The sequence below is a fragment of the Scyliorhinus canicula genome, chromosome 24 (assembly GCF_902713615.1).
Source record: "Scyliorhinus canicula chromosome 24, sScyCan1.1, whole genome shotgun sequence".
Classification (NCBI taxonomy): Eukaryota; Metazoa; Chordata; class Chondrichthyes; order Carcharhiniformes; family Scyliorhinidae; genus Scyliorhinus; species Scyliorhinus canicula.
In genome coordinates this window covers 9,413,742-9,440,059 of record NC_052169.1, presented here as the reverse complement: position 1 = coordinate 9,440,059, position 26,318 = coordinate 9,413,742, and the positions used below count along the sequence as shown (strand labels likewise).

Genomic DNA, 26,318 nt, shown 5'->3' with positions numbered 1-26,318 from the left:
CGCACCGCGGAGGGGATGTGAGAACTCCCGCCCATAGACCCAACAGCACGGAAACGGGCCAATCAACACCACTGGCTCCTGTCGGTGTTTACGCTGCACACAAGTCTCTTCCCACCTTCACCTCTCCCCATCAGCGTGGCCTTCCAAACCCTTCTTTCCCATGGACTTCCCCTGAAAGCCACCTCCACTAATTACCTCGATGACTCAAGTCCACCCTCACGGCGCCGAGGAGCCGGGTTCGATCCGGGCCCCCGGGGATCACTGTCCGTGTGGAGTTTGCACATCCTCCCCGTGTTTGCGTGGGTCTCACACCCCCCCCCCCCCCCCCCACACACACAACCCAAAACGATGTACGGGGTAGCCGGATTGGCCACGCTAAATTGCCCCTTAATTGGAAAAAAAGAATTGGTATCCTAAATTTCTGAGAAAGAAAGAAAAAAAAATTGCTCGAATTCCATGTTCTAACCAGTAACTGGGCAAATAAATTTCTCCTGAATTCCTTACAGAATCTATCGTTGATTAACTTATATTTTCGGTCTCTAGTTTTAATTTCCCCTACAACTGGTAGCATCCTCTCCACGTCTATGCTGCCAAACACCTTCATAATTTTAAATCATGGTGATCTCTCAGACATCTACTTGTTAGAGGAAAGAGCCCAAAACTATTAAGCATTTCCGATAGTTCTAACCTCCCAATTTTGGTAACACACTTGAAAGATAGGAAGACACTGAACTGGTTCAGCCATATAAATACTGTGGCCGCAAGGGCAGGTTAGAGGCTGGGAATTCTGCAGTGAGTTACTCACCTCCTGACTTGCCAAAGCCTATCCACCACCTTCTTCTTTGGCAATCGCTCGCTAACGAGTATGATTGTCCGCCTAAGAAATACCGTGGGCTCTTGCATGGCTAATGAGCCCGCTCCTAGAGCCGCATCTCCGACTGTACACTTGGCAGCTGTTTCCGGGAGGTGGGATTGGTCCTTGTGCTCGGGATCGCTATTTATTCCTTTCCCAGGATCCTTTTCCGGGCTTCCTCTTACCATCGGGCGCCCTCGAAGAATTGTTCCCAGCGGTCAACGGAGCAGCTGATGCAAGTTATTCAGGAAGGCTTCGCTAAGCAGAAACGGGACTGCTTGGACCCGATAAAAGAGTCGATTGAGCGGCTGGAGCTTAGATTGGACGCCCAGGATTCGGGCGATCCAGAAGGTGGAGAAGGCGCTGGCTGAGCAGGAGGAACATCAAACTGCGGTGGAGTTGGAGGTAGGGATGCTGAGAGACCAGCAGAAGGAGCCCCTGGAGAAGGTGGAGGAGCTAGAGAATAGGTCCCGCCGGCAGAACCTGAGAATCGTTGGTCTCCCGGAGGGGTCCGAAGGAACGGACGCTGGGACATGGAGGGGTCTGAAGGAGCGGACGCTGGGGCATACATCGCAGATATGTTTTAGAAGCTGCTCGGGGGTGGGGCATTCTCCCGGCCCTTGGAGGTGGACCGGGCTCACAGAGCACTCGCGAGTAAGCCGCGAACGGGAGACCCCCCCCCCCGAGGGCAATGGTAGCGAGATTCATTTCAAAAATGTTTCTCGTTTTTCATTTTGTGGAAGCTGTTTGTAATGCCTTCTGTACTGATTTGGGACCAGTGGACCAGAGTGACTTAAGGTTTTCATTTGCACTGTTGGGGGACAGAGGTGTGCTTGTTTAGATTTTGGTGTTTTTCTGTCGGGCAATTGTGTGGGGAATGTTTAATGTCGGAGTATGTTTGTATGAGCGGGGGGGAGGGGGGGGGGAGGATGGGGAGGGAACAATAGGTGGGAGATTATCCGGCGCCAGGGATGGGGCCATCCAGCTAGCTCACTGAAGCGCAGTGGGGGGGTGCATATGTTTGGTTTATCAAAGTGGTTGGGTTACAGAGTGTTGATACTGGGTTGGGGGGGGGGGGGGAATGTTCTGCTGACGAGGGAGCGACTTGGGCCAAGGGACAGAGAGGAGGTTGGGGGCGGAGGCTGCCTGGGGGCGGACCGGTGGAGGCGCGGAGCATGGGCTGGAGGCAGGCCCAAAAAAGGGGATAGCTGATCGGCTATCAGGCTGTCAAAAAAGGGGGGGGGGGGCAATGAGCCCCCCAACTAGGTTGATCACCTGGAATGTTCGAGGGTTAAATGGGACGGTCAAAAGAGCACTTGTGTTTGCGCATCTTAGGGGACTGAAGACGGACGTGATAATGTTGCAGGAGACGCACCTTAGAGTAACTGACCAGGTTAGATTGAGGAAAGGCTGGGTCAGTCAGGTCTTTCATTCAGGACTGGATTCAAAGACTAGAGGGGTCGCGATCCTGATCAATACGCGGGTGGTGTTTGAGACGGGTAGAATAGTCTCGGATGTGGGGGGTCGGTACATTATGGTCAGTGGGAAACTGGAGGGGGTGCAGGTGGTATTAGTAAATGTGTATGCGCCAAATTGGGATGATGTGGAGTTTATAAAGAGGATGCTGGGGAAGATACCAGACCTGGACTCGCACAGGTTGGTCATGGGAGGGGACTTCAACACAGTTATTGACCCTGGCTTGGACCGGTCAAGCTCGAAAACGGGCACGGTGCCAGCAATGGCAAAGGAAAAAGGGGTTGATGGAGTAGATGTGGGGGTGGATCCATGAGATTTGGGCAGCCGAGGGTGAAGGAGTTCTCCTCCTACTCACACGTGCATAAAGTGTACTCTCGGATTGATTTCTCTATTTTGAGCAGGGCCTTACTGGCAGGGCTGGTGGACACGGGGTACTCGGTGATCACAATCTCAGACCATGCTCTGCACTGGCTTGACCTGCAGGTTAGTAAAAACAGTAACCAGCGCCCGCACTGGAGGTTAGATGTGGGACGTTTGGCTGACGAAGGGGTGTGCAAGCGGCTGAGTTAATGTATTCAGAACTACCTGCAGGTCAATGACACGGGGGAAATTTCAGCAGCAATGGTCTGGGAAGCACTGAAGGTGGTGGTCAGAGGGGAGCTGATCTCGATACAGGCCCATAGGGAGAAGGTGGGCAGGGCAGAGACGGACCGACTGGCAAAGGAGATACTGCAGATCGATAGGAGGTATGCGGAGACCCCAGAGGCAGGGCTTTTAAGGGAACGCCGAAGGCTACAGATGGAGCTCAGCTTGTTAACCACAGGGAGGGCGGTGGAGCAGCTGAGAAAGGCGAGGGGGGTGATCTATGAGTATGGAGAGAAGGCCAGCAGAATTCTTGCACAGCAGCTTAGAAAGAGGGAGGCAGCCAGGGAGATAGGGAAAGTAAATGACGGAGATGGGAACCTGGTTGGAGATTCAGCAGGGGTGAATAAGGCATTTAGGGATTGGTAGATCCCACTGGCGGGCCGCCTTTTCTGCTGAAAAACACGTGAAATGAAAATCGCTTATTGTCACGAGTAGGCTTCAATGAAGTTACTGTGAAAAGCCCCTAGTCGCCACATTCTGGCGCCTGTCCGGGGAGGCTGGTACGGGAATCGAACCGTGCTGCTGGCCTGCTTGGCCTGCTTTATAAGCCAGCGATTTAGCCTTGTGAGCTAAACCAGCCCCTGAGCTAAACCAGCAACCACGTGGCGGGGTGGTTGGTAAAAGCCGCACAATGTCTTGGCGAGCAGGCTCACTTTGGGTCTTCAGTTTAAAGGCACATCCACGGCTAAAAATAAAATAAATGGGAAAAAGAAAATAAACAGGAGGTACTCTTGCAAGTTGCTTCCACCAATGGCTGAGAGCAATGAGAAATTTGTTGGGATCACTTGCATTAGATAATAATAATCTTTATTAGTGTCACAAGTAGGCTTGCATTAACACAGCAATGAAGTGACTGTGAAAACCCCTAGTCGCCACATTCCAGCGCCTGTTCGGGTACACGGAGGGAGAATTCAGAATGCTTAAATTACCTAATAAGCACGACTTTCAGGGCTGGTTTAGCTCAGTGGGCTAGACAGCTGGTTTGTGGTGCAGAACAAGGCCAGCAGCGCGGGTTCGATTCCCGTGCCAGCTTACCCGAACAGGTGCCGGAATGTGGCGACTAGGGGCTTTTCACAGTAACCTCATAATTTGTGACAATAAAAGGTTATTATTATTTCGGGACTTGTGGGAGGAAGCCGGAGCACCCGGAGGAAGCCCACGCAGACACGGGGAGAACGTGCAGACTCCCGCACAGACTGTGACCCCAGCTGGGAATCGAACCTGGTATCCTGGTGCGGTGAAGCAACAATGCTAACCACTGTGCTACCTAGATAGGTGTGATAACGATGTCAACTTAGCCCTCCCCCTACCTGAAAATACACCCCTAGGAGAGTAAAATAAAAATAAGGACGTTGGAAATGTGCATCGTCAGAAAGGATGAGAGGGGAAATCTTATTTTCAGTGCAGCCTGCTTTATCTGAACTCCTGACCCGTAATTCGAACCTTTCTCTTTTCAGATGCTCTTATCCCTGTCGTGTGCGTTTCCATCATGTTCTTTTATACTTGCAAAGCCTGGCTGCCTTTGAAAACAAAAATGATTCCAACGATGCTTGATTAAATAAGTGCCTTGTGGACTTGTGACTATTGCAACCCTTTACATTCGACCTTTAGCGGAAGGCAAGAGATAATACATGACCAAATCGGCTGAGTTTTTTAATGGTTAAACCTTTCAATTCGGGCAGCCCGGTTGCGCAGTGGTTAGCATTGCTGCCTACGGCGCTGAGGACCTGGGTTCGAATCCCGGCCCTGGGTCACTGTCCGCGCGGAGTTTGCACATTCTCCCCGTGTCTGCGTGGGTTTGACCCCCACAACCCAAAGATGTGCTGGATGGGTAGATTGGCCACGCTAAATTGCCCCTTAATTGGAAAAAATAATTGGGTACTCTAAATTTATAAAAAAAAAACCTTTCAATTCTTGGTGGGATGAATGAATGCGATAGGAGAACTGTTTATTCCCCTGGTTTCTGGCCCCTCTCGCTTTGCCGTCGGAACATTCTCTCTGAACGAAGTGGAGAATGGGTCGAGGAGAGGATGAATCATACTTTGCTGTTTGTCTAAACCTCCCACAGGTTTGTCCAAATCATTGCTGAAAAGCTACTGAATAAAAATCAATTGGACATAGGCAGACCTCAACGCCATGGTGATCAGAGGCATTAGCCTGGTTTGCGTCTTAAATATCAAAGGCACATTTACTCAGAGAAGCAGAGGTGGGTAAGCTCGTGGGCTGGCATACCCCCACCCACCCCACACAAGCAATTGCTGGCCTGCGTCTTTTGCTTCGAACATTTCGTCAACTTCCTGTCAGTTGTGAGCTGGAAGATTAAAGTTTAGCTCACTGTGGAAGTGTGAAGCTCCTTCAGAACGAACAACAAGTAAGTAACGTGAACTTAAATTTCCAACGACGTGTGGCTTAGCTGGGACAGTTGGCATGTGAATGCATTGTTTTAAAACTGATGGATATGTACATTTGTCAGAGATGCACTAAGAGTTTGTGATGGATTTACAAGCAGTAGAATCCCTATCAATTATTTCAGCTTTAATACGTATTAAGTGTGCAGCCCAGCTGCAGTTAATACATTGAGCGGCATTGTTTCTCGCAGTTGTAGCGGCCTGGAATATATGTACACATAATTATTAACCCCTTGCGTGCTGAGTTCCTTGTATCTGATTACCCCAACAATGAATCTTTCTGTTGCTTTTCAATACCTGTAGTGAATCTTTCATAGTTTAAAAAAAAAAAAATTTAGAGTACCCAATTATTTTTTTCAATTAAGGGGCAATTTTAGTGTGGCCAATCCACCTAGCTTGCAAATTTTTGGGTTGTGGGGGTGAAACCCACGCAAACACGGGGAGAATGTGCAAACTCCACACGGACAGTGATCCAGGGTCGGGATTCGAACCCGGGTCCTCAGCGCCGTGAGGCAGCAATGCTAACCACTGTGCCACCGTGCTGCCCCTCATTCAATATTTTTGACCTGTTTTTTAAACAATTGTGCCCCGGGGGCTCTGTGCATGAGGGTGGAGGATCAAAGCTTTTACATTAACAATAACACTTTTGATTTATCAATGCTCTCAATGTCCTTTTGGCTCACCCTGCCTTTTCCTATGCAACGAATCGATCGCGACCTTAACATGTAGTACAGTATGCTGAACAATGAACTTCTCCCTTGTCTTTTGCAATGTAAGCCACCCTGTTTTTCTTTAATTTCTTTGGGAAATCATAAGGTCAGAGGTGAGGATGTTCGCTGATGATTGCATAATGTTCAGCACAATCCGCAACTCTTCAGATACTGAGGCAGCCCTTGCCCATGTGCAGCACGATCTGGTGACCCAGGGCCGGGTTTCGAACCCAGGTCCTCAGCGCCGTAGGCAGCAATGCTAACCACTATGCCACCGTGCTGCCCAATCTTTCATAGTTAACTCTAGTTGCCTCACAGCTCCAGGGCCCCAGGTTCAATTCCCAGCTCGGGTCACTGTCTGTGCAGAGTCTGCACGTTCTCCCCGTGTCTGCGTGGGTTTCCCCCGGCTGCTCCGGTTTCCTCCCACAAGTCCCGAAAGACGTGCTTGTTGGGTGAATTGGACATTCTGAATTCTCCCTCTGTGTAGCCGAACAGGCGCCTGCATGTGGCGACTAGGGGCTTTTCACAGCAACGTCATTGCAGTGTGAATTTAAGTCTACTTGTGACACTGATGAAGATTATTCCGTGGTTTGAAATAAGACAGTGGTATTACGAGAATTGGGAAAGTAAGCTTGTGATGTGCTTTCGATCATGCCCTTTAAGTAAGCACTTATCGTTACGTGGCTGCTTTCTATATCACTAAGATGTGCAGTGCTTAACTCTTTCACTGACATTCCTCGGGTCTGTCTGTCCTAGGAATTAAGCACCGTTTAAGTATGTACTTTCCTGTTGGAAGAACAGAAACTGAACAGCAAGCCAATCCTCCAAGTAAAAAAAAATAGTACCCGTTCATGGCTGGAGCAAATTTTTAAACAGATAACAGCTAGCAGAAAGAAAGAAGGCATTGGGGGGGGGGGGGGGGGGGGGGGGGCATAGTCTTCCCATGCTCGCAGGAGGCTGAAGAAACAGATTTTGAGCCAAGTGGGCTGGGAACTCTGCCGTTGTGGCGGGGGGGGTGGGATGTCTGCCCTATTTGTTCTTCAACGAGTACACAATCTCTAATGCATGAAGTTTATTTTATGGGAAGGGATTCAGGAGCCTCTAAAAATGATTCTGTAGGAACCGAAAAATTCATGTACCTGGGTGTCACGGTACGTGAATCACAAAATGTTAGTACATGCAGGTACAACAAGTGATGAGGTAGGCAAGTGGAGTATTGCCATTTATTATAAGGGAAACCGAATGTAAACATAGGGAGATGTTGCTATAGTTGTACAGAGGCTGCTTAAAGTCATAGAATTTACAGTGCAGAAGGAGGCCATTCGGCCCATCAAGTCTGCACCGGCCATTGAAAAGAGCACCCATCTTAACCTCACACCTCCACCCTATCCCCGTAACCCCACATAACCTTTTGGACACGAAGGGCAATTTATCATGGCCAATCCTCCTAACCTGCACATCTTTGGACTGTGGGAGGAAACCGGAGCAGCATAGGGCGTCATGAATAGTGTTCTTACAGGGAACAGATCAGTCCAAGGGGGAGTCATTGAGGAGTCTGGTAGCTGTGGGGAAGAAGCTGTTCCTATGTCTGGATGTGCGGGTCTTCAGACTTCTGTACCTTCTGCCTGATGGAAGGGTCTGGAAGAAGGCAAAGCCTGGGTGGGGAGGGGGGGGTCTCTGATAATGCTGCCTGCCTTCCTGAGACAGCGGGAGGTGGAGACAGAATCAATGTGGGGGAGGCAAGTTTGTGTGATGCGTTGGGCTGAGTTCACCACACTCTGCAGTTCCTTGCGATCTTGGGCCGAGCAGTTTCCCTACCAGGCTGTGATGCAGCTGGATAGGATGCTCTCTATTGCACATCTGTAGAGGTTTGTGAGAGTCGATGTAGACATGCCAAATTTCTTTAGCTTCCGTTGGAAGTGGAGGCATTATTGGGCTTATTGATCTTATTGAAACTTAAGATTCTGAGGATTAGTCATACGGACTCGAAATGTTAACGCTGCACCTCTCTCCCTACAGATGCTGCCAGGCCTGTTGAGGTCTTCCATCACCCTCTGTCCTTGCTTAGGACTTTGAGGGGATTTGGCAGGGTGGGGGATACAGTTTAAAAATAATGGTTCTCCCGTTTAAAGGCTGTGACGAGGGAAATTTCTTTTTCTCTCTCAGAGAATCGTTGAGCTGTGGAATTTCCTCCCCCAGAAAGAGGTGGAGGGTGGGTCACTGAACATATTCAGGGCCAAGTTGGATTTTTTTGATCGACAAGGGGAGTCGAGGGCTTAGGGAGACAGACAGGAGGGTAGAGTTGAGGCCGCAGCGAGATGAGCCATGACCTTATTGAATGGCGGAGCGGGCTCGAGGGGCCGAGTGGCCCACTCCTGTTCTTAATTGTGTTCTTCTGTGTGACCGAAATTGAGGCCACTCTGTCCATGATATCGCGCTAGCTCTCCAAAAGCTCTGCCATTCTCTGAAAAGATCGTAAGACCATAAGACATCGCAGCAGAATTAGGCCACTCGGCCCATCCATCGAGTCTGCTCCGCCATTCAATCATGGCTGATATCTTTTCCTGCAAGTTATTACAGAGCTATAGATCTGGAAGATGGTAAAGGAGCGGGATGATTCAAAGTGCTATCTAAATTCGTATTGTGTCAGAGACCTCCCTCCGCCCCCCCCCCCCCCCCCCCAAAAGCTTTGAGTGGCCACACACTCTCTCCCCCCTACATCCCCCAGGCAGGGTTACCAGCCAGTTGATTCATAATCTGTTCTTCAGCTGTCATGTTCTGTAGACTGGCCAAAGTGAATGATGAACAACAGAACATCTAGTTTAAATAATTTATTTTGAAACGACTGCGTGATACAAGATAACTGGAATGAATAAAATAATAAACTACTAACACGAATTAGCTATTGTGGAGCTCCTGCAAAACTTGCCTAACCTCCAACACGACCTACTTCCAAATCCCCAGCCACAGGGTCACGTGGTGGGTTTACACAGCCACCCAGTGGTCGGAGGTGGTGTATGACACTTTGTACAGAATAGCCTGATGCATAATCATCACATTCAGCCTCCTGCAGGCACGGAAGGACTGTTGTCCCTCCACAAGGCCTCCTTTCTCCTGCCAGCTGTTATCTAGTGGGGAAGCACGGTAGCATGGTGGTTAGCATAAATGCTTCACAGCTCCAGGGTCCCAGGTTCGATTCCCTGCTGGGTCACTGTCTGTGTGGAGTCTGCACGTCCTCCCCGTGTGTGCATGGGTTTCCTCCGGGTGCTCCGGTTTCCTCCCACAGTCCAAAGATGTGCGGGTTAGGTGGATTGGCCATGCTAAATTGCCCGTAGTGTCCTAATAGTAAGGTTAAGGGGGGGAGTTGTTGGGTTACGGGTATAGGGTGGATACGTGGGTTTGAGTAGGGTGATCATTGCTCGGCACAACATCGAGAGCCGAAGGGCCTGTTCTGTGCTGTACTGTTCTATGTTCTATGTTCTATATCTGTTAAATTTGCTCCAGTCTTGAATGGATCGCCTCTATTTTTTGTTTACCCAGCCTTCATACATGCTGTTAAATACAAGATAAAGTTTGAAAAACGATGGGGTGGGTTACTGTTCAGTTCTAGCAGCGTCTGAAGGAGGAGAGGAGAGGTGAATCAGCACAGACGGCCCAGTCGGCTGAAGACGCACAGGCCAACAATTCCTATTGCTGAGCTCTCTCAATCGTGGCCAGAGAATGATGGCCTTTCAGTGAGCTCTGCATCTCATTGCTTCCGCCTCCCACATGTCAAACGTGGCAGCATGTAGTGAAGAATAAGATGGAATAAGAGGGTGGATTCTGGGAGGAGGCTTCCCCCTCACGGGGGAATCTAGAACCAAGGGGCACGGTTATAAAAATGAGGGGGTCTCCCATTTAAGGTGGAGGTGAGGAGGAATTTCTTCTCTCCGAGGGTCATTAGTCTATGGAATCCCCTCCCCCAAGACAGCAGTGAAGGCTGTCGGTCATTGAATATATACAAGGGGGCATAACTATAAGGTTCAAGGTGGGAGATATAGGAGGGATGTCCGAGGTAGGTTCTTTACTCAGAGTGTGGTCAGGGTGTGGAATGGACTGCCTGCTGTGATAGTGGAGTCGGACACTTTAGGAACCTTCAAGCGGTTATTGGATAGGCACATGGAGCACACCAGAATGACAGGCAGTGGACTAATTTGATCTTGGTTTCGGACAAGACTCAGCACAACATCGAGGGCCGAAGGGCCTGTTCTGTACTAGAGTTCATAGAACAGTACAGCACAGAACAGGCCCTTCGGCCCTCGATGTTGTGCCGAGCAATGATCACCCTACTCAAACCCAAATATCCACCCTATACCCGTAACCCAACAACCCCACCCCCTTAACCTTACTTTTTAGGACGCTACGGGCAATTTAGCATGGCCAAGCCACCTAACCCGCACATCTTTGGACTGTGGGAGGAAACCGGAGCACCCGGAGGAAACCCACGCACACACGGGGAGGACGTGCAGACTCCGCACAGACAGTGACCCAGCCGGGAACCGAACCTGTGACCCTGGAGCTGTGAAGCATTTATGCTAACCACCATGCTACCCTGCTTCCCAGCTGTTCTATGTTAAGGCTTGAGTGTGACAGATTTTTGACTGATCAAGGTTTCTGGGGGACAGGCAGGAAAGTGGAGTGAAGGGCACATCGGGTCAGCCATTACCTAACTGAATGACAGAGTAGGCTCACTGAGCCAATGGCCCAAGTTCTGAAAAAAAGAATGTTTACTTGCATCTCTTTCTAAATGTTATTCCTTTCTCGGAGTTACGAAGCCAATGCGCAGAGTGCATGGGCTGAGGCCCCGGATCCATCTCCCTCATTGCTCCAGAAACCAATTCAAATTGAATCCAATTCATGGTCCCCACAAGCGAGACATCTAAGCTGACAAGGCCAGGCATTGCACCTGATCTCGCGTTTGATACTACTCTTGACCTTAGCCAAAAGGCCGAGTATATAGAATTTAAAAATGTTGCGGTGCAGAAAGAGGCCACTGGGTCCATTGTGTCTGTGCTAGCCCCTTTGTAAAGCTAGCCCATCAACCCCATCCCCTGCTCTTTTCCTTTGCCTTACAAATGTGTTACTCCGGTACCAGCCTCCCCGGACAGGCGCCGGAATGTGGCGACTAGGGGCTTTTCACATTAACTTCATTGAAGCCTACTCGTGACAATAAACGATTTTCATTTCATTTTCATTTCATTTCAAGTTTTTATTCCAATTGCCGTTTGAAAGTTGCTGTTCAATCGATGTGTCCTTTGAACTTTGGCAATATTGGATTGGAAGCCAGTTAGCTGTACATCTCTCAGACTTTACATTTCAAAGGTAAGTTGCCCTTGTTGTCGTGAGGATCCATTCACGTCGTCAGCTGCCTACAGCTCTGCTACTCTGGACTTTGTTTTATTCCATCATGTGATGCAGGCACTGTTGGCTAGGCGGCTCGCCCTTGAGCAGGGTGGTGATGAGCCGCTTTCTCAAACCTCCGCAGTCCATTTACCTGCCCTCCACGGATGCACCCTCATGTTACCGCAACCCCCCCCCACCCGATCCCCTGCAGTCCCCCACCCGATCCCCTGCAGTCCCCCACCCTCAACTCTGGTACGTCAACCCTTCAGCGCAATGAACCATTTGCCTGGATCAATTTTCTTTGCCGCTTCCCTTCACAGCTTTCGATAGCTCTACTTGAAGCAAAGATGGCACAGCTTTGCAGAGATCTCCTTGGGACGTGGGTTCTGACAACCATAACGATCTCCTATTGTGTTCATAATAGCGTCTGGGAGACCAATCAGGAAGGCATGTTCCTTTGAATGAAGTCTATTTTTAGAAAGTCATTCTCAAGTCCCTTGATGCTCGATATTTTCATCTCGTTAAGGTGTGTGCTTTCTGTATCTAATTGCTAATTATCATCTGACATTTCCTTCCATTCATTTCTATGAAAGGCATCATGTTCTGCAGGGCTAAAATGCAGTGTGTAGGAAAACACTTTAATTTAATTACAAGCCTCACATGACGTCAGGCAGCAAAAACAAAGGCACCAAATTTGAAAACAGTTTCTAAACACTGCAAAAAAAACCATGTTTCGAACTCCCATCTTAAAACCTGGAGCTTTTTAAAGGGCAGGTAAAAACATGATAAAGCTAAATGAGGGTAGCATAATGGTTAGCACAGTTGCTTCACAGCTCCAAGGGTCCCAGGTTCGATTCCCGACTTGGGTCACTGTCTGTGCGGAGTCTGCACGTTCTCCCCGTGTCTGCGTGGGCTTCCTCCGGGTGCTCCGGTTTCCTCCCACAGTCCAAAGATGTGGAGGTTAGGTGGACTGGCCATGCTAAATTGTCCTTAGTGTCCAAAAACGTTAGGTTGGGTTACGGAGATAAAGGGGATAGGGTGGAGGTGTGGGACTTAAGTAGGGTGCTCTTTCCAAGGGTCGGTGCAGACTCGATGGGCTGAATGGCCTCCTTCTGCACTGTGAATTCTATGACTTTCTGTGCTGCGTGATTCAATGTAATTTTCAATGTGTGATAGTCCAAAATAATTTTTTTTTTGTTCGATCAAGATATGTGCATCACTTGCTAGGCCAGCATTTATTGCCCATCCCTAACTGCCCTGGAATAGAGTGTTTTGCAAGACCATTGTTATGGGCCAGAGTTTAGAAACTCCAAAGTGCATTATGAAGCACACCTGGCCAATAACGTTTATGTTGGATTTGGCGAGGATGGGCACAAGAACGTTCACTTAGGGTGTGATTCATCAGACTTCCTAGGCGCTTTTATCAAAACAAAGTTTATTATAGGAAGGTAGTTAACATATATAAAACAAGAATTTGTCATCAATTACAAACATGAAACAACACACAACAGCTACAATAATCTATGTATATAAGTCTTAATGAATCCCCCTTAGTAACTGTTCCAATTCAATACAAAATCCAATAAACCCCTTTCAAGGGCGTGGCCCAGCACACTGTAATCTCACTTGAATGGGGCTGGTCCTTTCCCGGAGATTCTGATCCAGCCTCCAACCAGCAGATTCAATCTCCTTCCGGAAAACAACTCCATCTTTAAAGTTACCAAGGCAGTTTGCCGCACCCAATGTGCTTTTGAGTTCCCTGGAACAGCTTTAAAATGAAAACAGGGAAATACTGCTTCTCTTCTGCAGTCCAAGGCAACAAACTGAAACCCAAACTCTAAACCCCCTCCCACCTGACAGCCACAGCCCAGCTCCACCCACAAATTACATCACTGAAGCCGTGCCACATTCATGTGGTAAGACCCAAACCTTTCTTAAAGGGACGCTCACAAGACACCATCTAAGAGTCAACCACATTTCTGTGGGTCTGGAGTCACAGGGTGAGGACGGCAGATTTCCTTCCCTAAAAGCTCTTTAGTGAACGAGACGGGTTTTTATGACAGTCGACAATAGTTTCACGGTCATCGCTAGACTTTTAATTCCAGATTTTTATTGAACTCAAATCATCTGTCATGGTGGGATTCAAACCCGGATCCCCACAGCATTAACCTGGATTACAAGACCAGGGACAATACTGCGACGTCACCCATTTCCCTAGAAAGCAAAGCTAGTGATGTTCCACAGTGCTGGAGTAGGGCTACTAAATTTAGACTCAGGTTAAGGCACGGAAAATTGGGCTTGGTCCCCGCTCCTGTCTCAAGGCCTGTTAGGAAGGAGTGCATACTGTTACGGGCCAGGGTTTAGAGAACCCCAAAGTGTATCATGGAGTTCACCTGACCCACAACTTTTAATAGATTGTGGTATGGGGAGCACACGGCCCACTCTACAGGTGTGGTACAGCAGAAATGGAAAAGTATTTTTTAAAGCAAAACAATGTTTATTCTACGAACTCAAGTTGGCCTTTTTAAAACATACAGTGAACATCTTAGCAACCATCAATTCAAATACAACCCCCAAAGAATACAACTCTACGTAATCCTTAATAACTTGCCAAACAACATGCAGAAGACAGAAGAAACACCTTTTAACAGAAGCACATCAGGTTTGCATTCACTACTGAAAACATTTATAATTCTGAATTCACCAAATGATCACAAAATAGTCTTTTCATGGCAGAGAGATCAACAGCACACCTGCTCTGTCTGGCTTCAGCTCCAACACTGAACATGAAACTAAAACACACCCTGCAGCAAACAGCCTAAAACGAAAGTAAAAAGCTGACAGACAGCCCAGCTCCACCCACACTCTGCCATCACTGATAAACACCCATTTCTTAAAGGTACATTTCTTAAACACACATTTCTTAAAGATACTCTCACAGGACAATACGAAATATTGGATGCATATTAGATTTGGCTTGTCTCCAATGCTCACTGTCGAGGCAGCCGAGTGCCACAGGATATTTTACATCCACAAGAGCATAACTATTGGCAACATAAACAGTGACTTCAGCCATAACTGTCAGATCAGGTCAAAGCAAGCAGTGAATGGAGTTTTTTTAAAAATTTAGATTAGCCAATTATTTTTTCCAATTAAGGGGCAATTTAGCGTGGCCAATCCACCTACTCTGCACATTTTTGGGTTGTGGGGGCGAAACCCACACAGACATGGGGAGAATGTGCAAACTCCACACGGACAGTGACCCAGAGCCGGGATCGAACCTGGGACCTCAGCGCCGTGAGGCAGTTGTGCTAACCACTAACCACTGCCCTGCAGTGAATGGAGTTAATTGGTCAGGGCGCGTGCCTAATGAACTGGTGGGGCATTGCATGCTCGTACTCCAGGGTCACCCACACGGTAGCCTGACTGTACCATTGAGAGACATCCTCTCAACAATCATTAGCTGGCAAAGTATCAAGGTTGCTCCAGACAAAGCTGGAAGGTGGCATTTTAGTGGTTCAGCTACACTGGCAAATAATCATTGAATCTCAGTAAAGTAATCATTTCTTTAAGTCCAATCTCTGAAAATGTTCAAAGCCCCCTGAAAAGGGTTCAAAGTAATGACATTAATTCTGCAGTAAGGATACATTAGCGCTAAAATACACAGTGATTGCAGTAGTACCATTCAAACCCATGAACGCCAAAATGCATATCAAAGCTAATCACTTCTGTCATTGGCAGCGCACAATCGCTCCTGATTGTATAAATGGGATTACAAATCATTTCTTACTTTGCTGTAAGCAGCAGAATTCCACAGTGCTGCCTGACCTGCTCCCTTTTGGTGTTTTTTTAAATAATTAAGGGGCAATTTCGCATGGCCAACCCACTCATAGTGCACATCTTTTTGGAATGTGGGGGTGAGACCCACGCAGACACGGGGAGAATTGGTGCTTGCATTCAGCGCAGATGTATTTGCTATCCGATACCAGCCTCCCGTACCAGCCTCCCCGAACAGATGCCGGAATGTGGCAACTAGGGGCTTTTCACAGTAACTTCATTTGAAGCCTACTCGTGACAATAAGCGATTTTCATTTCATTCATTTTTTCATTCAATATTTTTTTTGTTATAAATTTAGAGTACCCAATTATTTTTTCTAATTAAGGGGCAAATTAGTGTGGCCAATCCACCTACCCTGCGCATCTTTGGGTTGTGGGGGTGAAACCCACACAGACAGGGGGAGAATGTGCAAACTCCTCACGGACAGTGATCCAGGGTCGGGATTCGAACCCGGGTCCTCAGCGCCGTGAGGCATCAATGCTAACCACTGTGCCACCGTGCTGCCCCTCATTCAATATTTTTGACCTGTTTTTTAAACAATTGTGCCCCGGGGGCTCTGTGCTTGAGGGTGGAGGATCAAAGCTTTTACATTAACAATAACACTTTTGATTTATCAATGCTCTCAATGTCCTTTTGGCTCACCCTGCCTTTTCCTACGCAACGAATCGATCGCGACCTTAACATGTAGTACAGTATGCTGAACAATGAACTCCTCCCTTGCCTTTTGCAATGTAAGCCACCCTGTTTTTCTTTAATTTCTTTGGGAAATCATAAGGTCAGAGGTGAGGATGTTCGCTGATGATTGCATAATGTTCAGCACAATCCGCAACTCTTCAGATACTGAGGCAGCCCTTGCCTATGTGCAGCACGATCTGGTGACATTAAGGCTTGGGCTTATGCACGGCAGCACAGTGGTTGGCAGTGTTGCTTCACATCGTCAAGGTCCCAGGTTCGATTCCCGGCTTGGGTCACTGCCTGTGTGGAGTCTGCACGTTCTCCCCGTGTCTGCGTGGGTTTCCTCCGGGTGCTCTGGTTTCCTCCCACAAGTCCCGAAAGACGTGCTATTAGATGATTTGGATATTCTGAATTCTCCCCCTGTGTACCCGAACAGGCACTGGAATATGGTGACTAGGGGCTTTTGACAGTAACTTCATTGCAGTGTTCATAGAACATAGAACAGTACAGCACAGAACAGGCCCTTCGGCCCTCGATGTTGTGCCGAGCAATGATCACCCTACTTAAACCCACATACCCGTAACCCAACAATCCCCCCATTAACCTTACACTACGGGCAATTTAGCATGGCCAATCCACCTAACCCGCACATCTTTGGACTGTGGGAGGAAACCGGAGCACCCGGAGGAAACCCACGCACACACAGGGAGGACGTGCAGACTCCACACAGACAGTGACCCAGCCGGGAATCGAACCTGGGACCCTGGAGCTGTGAAGCATTGATGCTAACCACCATACCACCGTGAGGCCCAAATTAATGTAATGTTAATGTAAGCCGACTTGTAACAATAAAGATTATTAATACTGAGTGACAAGTAGCATTCACGCCAACCAAGTTCCAGGCAATGACCACCTCCAACAAGAGTGAATCTAAACATCTCACCTTGACATTCAATGCTACTATCATTGTGCAGACCCCCACCATCAATATCCTGGGGGTTCCCATTGACCAGAAACTGAACCAGACCAGCCATATAAATGCTATACAAGAGCAGGCCAGATGCTAGGCACGCGATGTCGAGTAACTCACCTCTTGCCTCCTCAAAGCCTGTCCACAAGGCACAAATCAGAGGGCTGATGGAATAACCTCCACTTGGCCGGGATAAGTAAATCTCCATCAAGAAACAGGGTATCAAGGCAGCACGGTGGCCTAGTGGTTAGCACAACCGCCTCACGGCGCCGAGGTCCCAGGTTCGATCCCGGCTCTGGGTCACTGTCCGTGTGGAGTTTGCACATTCTCCCCGTGTCTGCGTGGGTTTCGCCCCCACAACCCAAAAAAAAATGTGCAGAGTAGGTGGATTGGCCACGCTAAATTGCCCCTTAATTGGAAAAAATAATTGGGTAATCTAAATTTATAAAAAAAAAAGAAACAGGGTATCAAGGCAGCACGGTGGTACAGTGGCTGTCTCACGGTACCGAGGTCCCAGGTTCGATCCCGGCTCCGGGTCGATGTCCGTGTGGAGTTTGCACATTCTCCCCGTGTCTGTGTGGGTTTCGCCCCCACAACCCAAAGATGTGCAGGGTAGGTGGATTGGCCACGCTAAATTGCCCCTTAAGTGGAAAAAATGAATTGAGTACTCTAAATTTTTAAAAAAAGAAACAGCGTATCATCCAAGACAATGCAGCCCACTTGACTGACATCCCTTTCGCCATTCATTCCCTCCACTGGCACACAGTGGCATCAGTGTGCACCATCTACAAGATGCAGCGCAGCAACTCCCCAAGGCTCCTCCAGCTCTTTCAGTAGCACTTCCCAAACACATACTGCCCAGAAGGTCAAGGGCAGCAGAGACCCTGGGAATACCACCATCTGCAAGTTCCCCTCCAAGCCACTCACCTGCCATGCAAGTTCCTTCACTGTGATCCAGTCAAAATCCTGGAACTTCCTCCCTAACCATGATGTGGAGATGCCGGCGTTGGACTGGGGTGAGCACAGTAAGAAGTCTTACAACACCAGGTTAAAGTCCAACAGGTTTGTTTCAAACACGAGCTTTCGGAGCACGGCTCCTTCTTCAGGTGAATGGAAAGGCTTGTTCCAGAAATGTTTATATAGACACAGTCAGAGATGCCCCGGAATGCGAGCACCTGCAGGCAATCAAATCATCAAAGATGCAGAGAGAGAGGTAACTCCAGGTTAAAGAGGTGTGAATTGTCCCAAGCCAGTTCAGTCGGTAGGCCTCTGCAAGTCCAGGCTTGTTGGTGGGGGCCGAATGTAATGCGACATGAATCCCAGATCCCGGTTGAGTCCGCATTCATGCGTGCGGAACTTAGCTATAAGTTTTTGCTCAGCAATTTTGCGTTGTCGCGTCTCCTGAAGGCCTCCTTGTAGAATGCTGACCCGGAGATCAGAGGCTGAATGTCCTTGACTGCTGAAGTGTTCCCCAACTGGAAGGGAACAGTCCTGCCTGTTGATAGTCGCACGATGCCCGTTTATTCGTTGTCGCAGTGTCCTGGCACACAGTGGCATCAGTGTGCACCATCTACAAGATGCAGTGCAGCAACTCCCCAAGGCTCCTCCCTAACAGCACTGTGGGTGTACCCACACCTCCTGGTTCAAGAATGCAGATCACCATCACCCTGTCAAGGGCAATGAGAGAAGGGAGGTAAATGTTGGGGCAGCCAACAGCATCCAAGAACCATGAATGAAACAAATAAAATAATCAGTTTCATTTCTGGCAATTCTATTGGCAGTAGAGACAGAGCAATAATAATCGACTTGCTTTGCGATCTACAAACTGAAAAGTTATTATGAAAAAAACATTCAACTTTAAACTACGTGAAACTTTTAAAAGGTGCCCTTGGGTGCAACAACCGCACTCAATTCCTCTAAGCTTCTACTAAGGGCTGCACAGTGGCCGCAAGGATCAGTAGCTCACCCAGCTCATTATTGTGACCTGGAGGTGGAGCCAGTTTCTGTGTGCAGGGTCATCTTTGGGCGAAATATTAATTTGCAAACTAACCCTATATGACTATATGGCAGCACGGTAGCATTGTGGATAGCACAATTACTTCACAGCTCCAGGGTCCCAGGTTCGATTCCCGGCTTGGGTCACTGTCTGTGCGGAGTCTGCACATCCTCCCCGTGTGTGCGTGGGTTTCCTCCGGGTGCTCCGGTTTCCTCCCACAGTCCAAAGATGTACAGGTTAGGTGGATTGGCCATGATAAATTGCCCTTAGTGTCCAAAATTGCCCTTAGTGTTGGGTGGGGTTACTGGGCTATGGGGATAGGGTAGAGGTGTTGACCTTGGGTAGGGTGCCCTTTCCAAGAGCCGGAGCAGACTCGATGGGCCGAATGGCCTCCTTCTGCACTGTAAATTCTATGATAATCTATGATATGAAATCAAAATCACTTATTGTCACGAGTAGGCTTCAAATGAAGTTACTGTGAAAAGCCCCTAGTCGCCACATTCCGGCGCCTGTTCGGGGAGGCTGATACGGGAATTGAACCGTGCTGCTGGCCTGCCTTGGTCTGCTTTCAAATCCAGTGATTTAGCCCTGTGCTAAACAGCTTTAGGCTTTAGCCACAACTTGGTGGGCAGCACCCTCGTCCTCTGTCCCTCGCTTCTGAGCTCAAGATCCACTCCAGAGATTGGAGCATAGGACTCGAGGCTGACACTCCCGTGCAGCGCTGAGGGGAGTGCTACCCGGCCCAAGGCACACTCCTTCGGTGCCCGGCCTGCCAGCTCTCATGGCAGAGAAGAGCTTGGGAACTCTCTCTGCTGCTCTGGACAATATTAACCCCCCCCCCCCCCCAACCCCAAGTCAAAAGATCACAAAAATAGGTAACCTGGCGACTGTCACACTACTGTTCATGGGAGTTTGTTTTCTGCATTACAACATAGAAACATAGGAGCAGGAGGGGGCCATTCGGCCCTCCGAGCCTGTTCCGCCATTCATTATGATCATGGCTCATCATCGAACTCAGTAATCTGTTCCCCGTTTCCCCCCCCATATCCTTTGATCCCTTTAGCCCCAAGAGCTAAATCCTTCTTGAATACATACAATGTTTTGACCTCAACTGCTTTCCGTGGTAGTGAAGAAATTTCCCCTCGTACATAGAATTTACAGTGCAGAAGGAGACCATTCGACCCATCGAGTGTGCACCAGCCCTTGGAAAGAGCTCCCCATTTAAGCCCAGGCCTCAACCCCAGCCCTGCAACCCAGCAACTCCACCCAACCTTTTGGACACTAAGGGTCAATTGGTCAATGGCCAATCCACCTAACCTGCACGCCTTTGAAGTGTGGGAGGAAACTGGAGCACCCAAAGGAAACCCACGGAGACATGGGGAGAAAGTGCAAATTTCACACATCTTAGACCTAAATGGTTTACCCCATATCCTTAGACAATCACCTCTGGTTCTGGACTCCCCCACTGTCAGGAACATCTTCCTGTCCAGTCCTGGTAGAATTTTATAGATTTCTTTATGATCCATCCTCATTCTTCTAAAGTACAACGAATACAATCCTAACCTACTCAATCTCTCCTCATACGTCAGTCCCAGGAACCAGCCTGGTAAACCTTCGCTGTACTCCCTCCATAGCAAGAACATCCTTCCTCAGATAAGGAGACCAAAACTGCACACGATATTCCAGGTGTGGTCTAACCTGTATAATTGCAGCAACACATCGCTGCTCCTGTACCCGAATCATCTCGCTCTGAAGGCCACCATACCATTTGCCTTCTTTACTGCCTGCTGCACTTGCGCGCTTATTTTCAGGGACTGGTGTACAAGGTTACCAGGTCTCGTTGTGTATGCCCCATCTCTCAATCTATAGCCATGCAGATAATAATCTGCCTTCATGTTTTTGCTACCTAAGTGGATATCCTCACATTTATCCACATTATACTGCAGCTGCCAGGCATTTGCCCACTCAATCAACTTTTCTTTTTAAATTTTAGAGTACCCAATTAATTTTTTCCAATTAAGGGGCAATTTATCGTGGCCAATCCACCTAGCCTGCACATCTTTTGGGTTATGGGGGCGAAACCCATGCAAACACGGGGAGAATGTGCAAACTCCACACGGACAGTGACCCAGAGCCGGGATCGAACCTGGGACCTCAGCGCCGTGAGGCTGCAGTGCTAACCACTGCGCCACCGTGCTGCCCTTCCACTCAATCAACTTGTCCAAATCCCACTGAAGCATCTCTGCATCCTCCTCACAGCTCACCCTCCCACCCAACTTTGTGCCATCTCAAATTTGGAGATATTACATTTAGTTAATCTAAATCATTAATAGGCATTGTGAATAGCTGGTGGCCTAGCACGGATCTTTCCTGTATCCACTAGACCCGTTTATTACAACTCTTTGTTTTTTGTCTGCCGACCAGTTTTCTATCCATCTCAAGACACTACCCCAAATCCCATTTATTTAATTTTACACTCTAATCCATGCTGACGCTGTTCGGTCCTGTCACTGTTTTCCAAGGACTCTGCTATTGAATCTTTTCTGATGGATTCTAGCATTTTTCCCAATACTGACTGGTCTGTTTTCTCTCTACCTCCCTTTGTTAAATAGAAGGGTTACATTAGCTATCCTCCAATCTGTAGGAACTGTTCCAGAGCCTATGGAATCTTGGAACATGACCACCAATGCATCCACTATTTCTGGGGCCACTTCTTTAAGAACTCTGTGATATCAGGCCCTGGGGATTTATCGACCTTCAATCTCATCAATTTCCCCCAACATAATTTCCTTACTAATATTGATTTCCTTCATTTGGTAATACAGAACTCGCATGGTGCCGAAAAGAGATAAATATGGCCCAGGTTTCACATCTTGCACACTCAGGGCAAATGCAAGAATGCCAAATTTCAAATCATTTTTAAAAAAAACTTTTTTTTCTAATCAGGGGGCAATTTATTCTGGCCAATCCACCTACCCTGCACATCTTTTTGGGTTGTGGGGATGAGACCCACGCAGACACGGGGAGAATGTGCAACCTTCACACGGACAGTGACCCAGGGCCGGGATCGTACCCGGGCCTTCAGCGCCATGAGGCAGCGGTGCTAACCACTCGGCCATTGTGCCGCCCCGAGCTTGTCGGGCTTTTTAATACTTACAATGGATTGATCAACAGCTCGATTTACCGGTACGGACCAGCCAAAATGTTAGCTATTTGGTTTATTGCAAAGAGAACTATTAACCAATCACTGATGGAATTTTTACATTTTGAACTGTAGTGGCGAGACCCTTTAAGGAAGCACGTTTTCGGCCGGGGTGTGTGGTGGGGGGGGGGGGGGGGGGGGGGGGGGGGGGGTGTCGGTCTCACCAATCAGGCCACAGAGCGAATCCTGAAGTTGAGTACGGGTTTTCCCAGCCAATCTGGGACTGGAATGCAAGTAGTGGGAAGTACCTTTCTTATACGCTTTACATAGTTTATTCCTTACAATAAATCATTTATTTAGTTACTAGACATGGTAGTCGCCCATCCTCGACATATTGCATTGGCGACGAGGATCAACTGGAGTGCCTTCAAGTCGCCACAAAGGAAGACAAAGCAGAGCTCGTGCGCAAGTCTGTCAAGATAGGTCCATTGAGACTCAGTACGTTACTACAATGCCTCTATTCAGAAAATTAGAGTCCTTTGACCATAATATGGAAGACTGGGTTCAATACGTCGAACGCTTGCAATACTTTTTCAAAGCAAACAAAATTGGGGGAGGGAAGAGAAGAGGAGGGTAATACTGCTAACAATCTGTGGTTCCCAAACCTACCAGCTAATAAGGAGCTCGACTATTCTAGAAGCCCCTGACTCTAAAACTTTTGAAGAGCGAGTAGAAAAAGCAAAATGGTCATCCACTCGAAATGGAGATAGACGCAGGAACGTCCGCACAGTAGTGGGAGGGCAAATCTACCGATACCAACAGGGAAAGTCGCAATCCCTGAGATGAAAAAAAAACACCGCCATCAAGTTGTCTACGTACACGGATGAAGCTGTACAGATATTGGGACCAATAACAAACCCTTTAAGTTACAGGCCTAAACTGCCCAACTGCGTGCCAAGGACCAAGCTTGATGGGCCGAGATTGGCTTCAGGACATTAAACTAAATTGGCTAGAAGTTTTTAAAATTAAAAGAGGGAGCCTACATGAAGTCCTCAGAAGATACCAAGAGGTACTTCAAGACGAATTGGGCAAAATCCGAGGCTTAAAAGCCAAAATACATGTGGATCCGGAGGCAAAACCAAAATGCTATAGAGCCAGACCTGTGCCTTACTGATTGTATGAGAAGTTGGAGACCGAACTTGGGTGATTAGAAGACCTGGGTATTGTAATGCCTGCGCAATTTGCAGAGTGGGCAGCTCCCATTGTGCCAGTGGTCAAGCTGAATAACACATTAAGAATATGCAGAGACTGCAAAGTAACGATAAAGCAGGCAGCAAAATTAGACAGGTATCCTATATATGAAATAGAGGGCTCATACCAAAGTTGGCTTGGGGGGGGGGGGGGGTCTAACATACACTATGTTATACATGAGTCATGCATACCAGCAGTTTGAGCTGGATGACGCTTCCAAGGGCCAATTTACATCGACTGCCATTTGGATCTTGCCTGCTTGTGCAATTTTTCAATGCACAATGGAAAGCCTATCGTGACATTAGCCTAAGGTAGTCATGTACTTGGATAATATGCTAATCACAGGAACCACAGAAGAGAAGCACCTAACTAACCTGGAGGAGGTTTTGAAAAGGTTCCAGAAAGCTGGAGTAAAGCGAAAAAGAGGGAAGTGTACTTTCCTGGCGAGTAAGGTGTCCTATTTGGGTTTTCGAGTGGATGTGCAAGGACCCAAAGTCTTATCCTGCTGATGTTTCAAATGGCTTAGGATGCTAAAATCACTGAAATTGTCGAAATGAATTTCATCCCCCATTCATTCCTCTGTGCCTCCTTTTTATTTCTATCTCTCAATCAGCGATGCGGGTTGTGATACGGGCATCGTTGGCAAGGCCAACAAGGCCGTACTAAATTGCCCTTAGTGTCCAAAAAGGTTAGGTGGGGTTACTGGGTTACAGGGATAGGGTGGAGGTGTGGGCTGAAGGAGAGTGCTCTTTCCAAGGGCCAGTACAGACTCGATGGGCCGAATGGCCTCCTTCCGCACTGTAAATTCTATGGGGTCTATGAAACTTTCACAGCAAAGAATCATGGGCTAACTGTGAGTTGGAGGCCGGTATATGCGGCAAGTGTTTATATACTTTTCAAACCATTCGTCTATTATGAAGATCTAGCTGCAAACTCATTGATTTAGATCTATCAAAGAAAGATATCTATCGATCCTGCATTCTCCCTTACCCTGACAATCCTGGCACTGTGCCGAATTGGCCGTTCTTTGTGCAGTGATTCAGCCATCTTCAAATCCAGGAGCAATTATTCCTCCTCTAATCTTAATTCCAGCCTTTCCCAACTCAGTTCTTGGCTGGGAAGGGACGGGATGTTCACTTACCTGGTTATATTGGCCAGGGCTGGCTTTTACCTCGAAAGACTGTGCTTCGTCACTACGTGTTCCTGATGGAGAAACTGAGATGATCTTTTTTCATTAGCCTCGACACTGGTTGCATCCAGCAGGGCTGAGGAGCCACTCTCTGCAAGGAACATACCTTATTAAATTACCTGCAAAAGCAGAAACATTCAGGCCAACGTTTCATCTATCAAGTTTCTGAAAATGCGTCATACAGTGGTCCACTTGTTCTAATGCAAATCTGGCTATTTTGGTGCATTTTTCCCCTGGTGTAATATTTCCGACCCTTTATGCTTGCTGTCCGTGTTTGATCAGTACCAGTCCTGCTACCTCCTTCCCTGTGGCTGACTTCAGATGTGGACTCTTCAGCTCCAGTGCCTTATGTGTTCGGCAGTAAGTCTATCTTTCATTTTTACCCCGCCGTCCTCCTTCAGGCCAGTACTCGGCATTATTTTTGTGACAGGCGTCCGTCGTTAGCTTTTCATGGCATCAGAGAAACTTACAACTTGGAGAGGGGGGGGGGGGGGGGGGGGGGGGGGGGGGTGCCATTCGGCCCATCATCCTTCCACCAACTCACAAGTTAGCTCATCCAGCCTAATCCCACTTTCCAACTCCTGGCCCATTGCCCTATAGCTTCTGGCTTTCCTAAGAATGCAATGAAGGTTTCTGCCTCTGCCACCCTTTCAGGCAGTGATTTCCGGATCCTCCGAGTGAAAAGGATTGCCCTTGAATGTACGGTGCTACCCTTATAGGGGCTGGTTTAGCCCACTGGGCTAAATCGTTGGCTTTTAAAGCACACCAAGGCAGGCCGGCAGCACGGTTCGATTCCCGCACCAGCCTCCCCAAACAGGCGCTGGAATGTGGCGACTAGGGGCCTTTCACAGTAACTTCATTGAAGCCTACTCGTGACAATAAGCGATTTTCATTTCATTATAACACCATTCTCTCAACATGGTGATGGAACCATCAATTCACCAGACACGGGTTTCCGATATGAATCTAGGCTTTAAACGACTTACTTCAGAGCCAGCCTGTTACCCGTTGATGAACTCTTAGTGAACTCAGGCTGACTCTGGACAAGGGTATTTATACAGCAGTACTAGGGGGAGGAGTCGTGGGCAGAGCCAAGGGTGGAGCCCAGTACAAGTTCCTGAGTACTCCCAGAGCTACTCCAGCTAGTGGTAGGATAGCGCTACTGCGCTTACAAAGACAGTGTGAATTATCATATATATATATATTACATTCACCACATATGGGTTTCAGGAAATTATAGAACCATAGAATTTACAGTGCAGAAGGAGGCCATTCGGCCCATCGAGTCTGCACCGGCCCTTACAAAGAGCACCATACTCAAGCCCACATATCTACTCTATCCCCTTAACCCTGTAACCCCCACTTAATATTTTTGGTCACTAAGGGCAATTTATCATGGCCAATCCACCTAACCTGCACATTTTTGGACTGTGGGAGGAAACCGGAGCACCAAGAGGAAGCCCACGCAGACACGGGGAGAACGTGCAGACTACACACAGACAGTGATCCAAGCCGGAATCGAACCAGGGACCCTGGCGCTGTGAAGCTAACGTGCTGCCCTATGCAGTGTGTACAGTGTGCTGAAGAAGCATTGGGTCGTTTCTCGTTATTTAAGTTAAAGATCTGAAAAAAGTGATCAAGTTATAAATATCCGGAAGCTGGTGGATCATCAGACTTTAAAAAAAAATAATTTAGAGTACCCAATTATTATTTTTTCCCCCAATTAAGGGGCAATTTAGCCTGACCAATCCAACTAACCTGCACATCTTTGGGTTGTGGGGGT

At 48.1% G+C, this 26,318-nt stretch overlaps 1 protein-coding gene across 1 annotated transcript in view; it reads left to right on the top strand.

Annotated features, from left to right (window-relative positions):
- The first annotated feature begins 5,076 nt into the window (after positions 1-5,076).
- Positions 5,077-26,318, top strand: part of LOC119956709 (synaptotagmin-2-like) — a 76,837-nt gene continuing 55,595 nt past the window's right edge. Inside the window, exon 1 of the mRNA XM_038784043.1 lies at positions 5,077-5,345. Within this exon, the coding sequence (XP_038639971.1) occupies position 5,345 (1 nt within the window). The 5' untranslated portion in view covers positions 5,077-5,344. The remainder of the gene's footprint in view (positions 5,346-26,318) is intronic.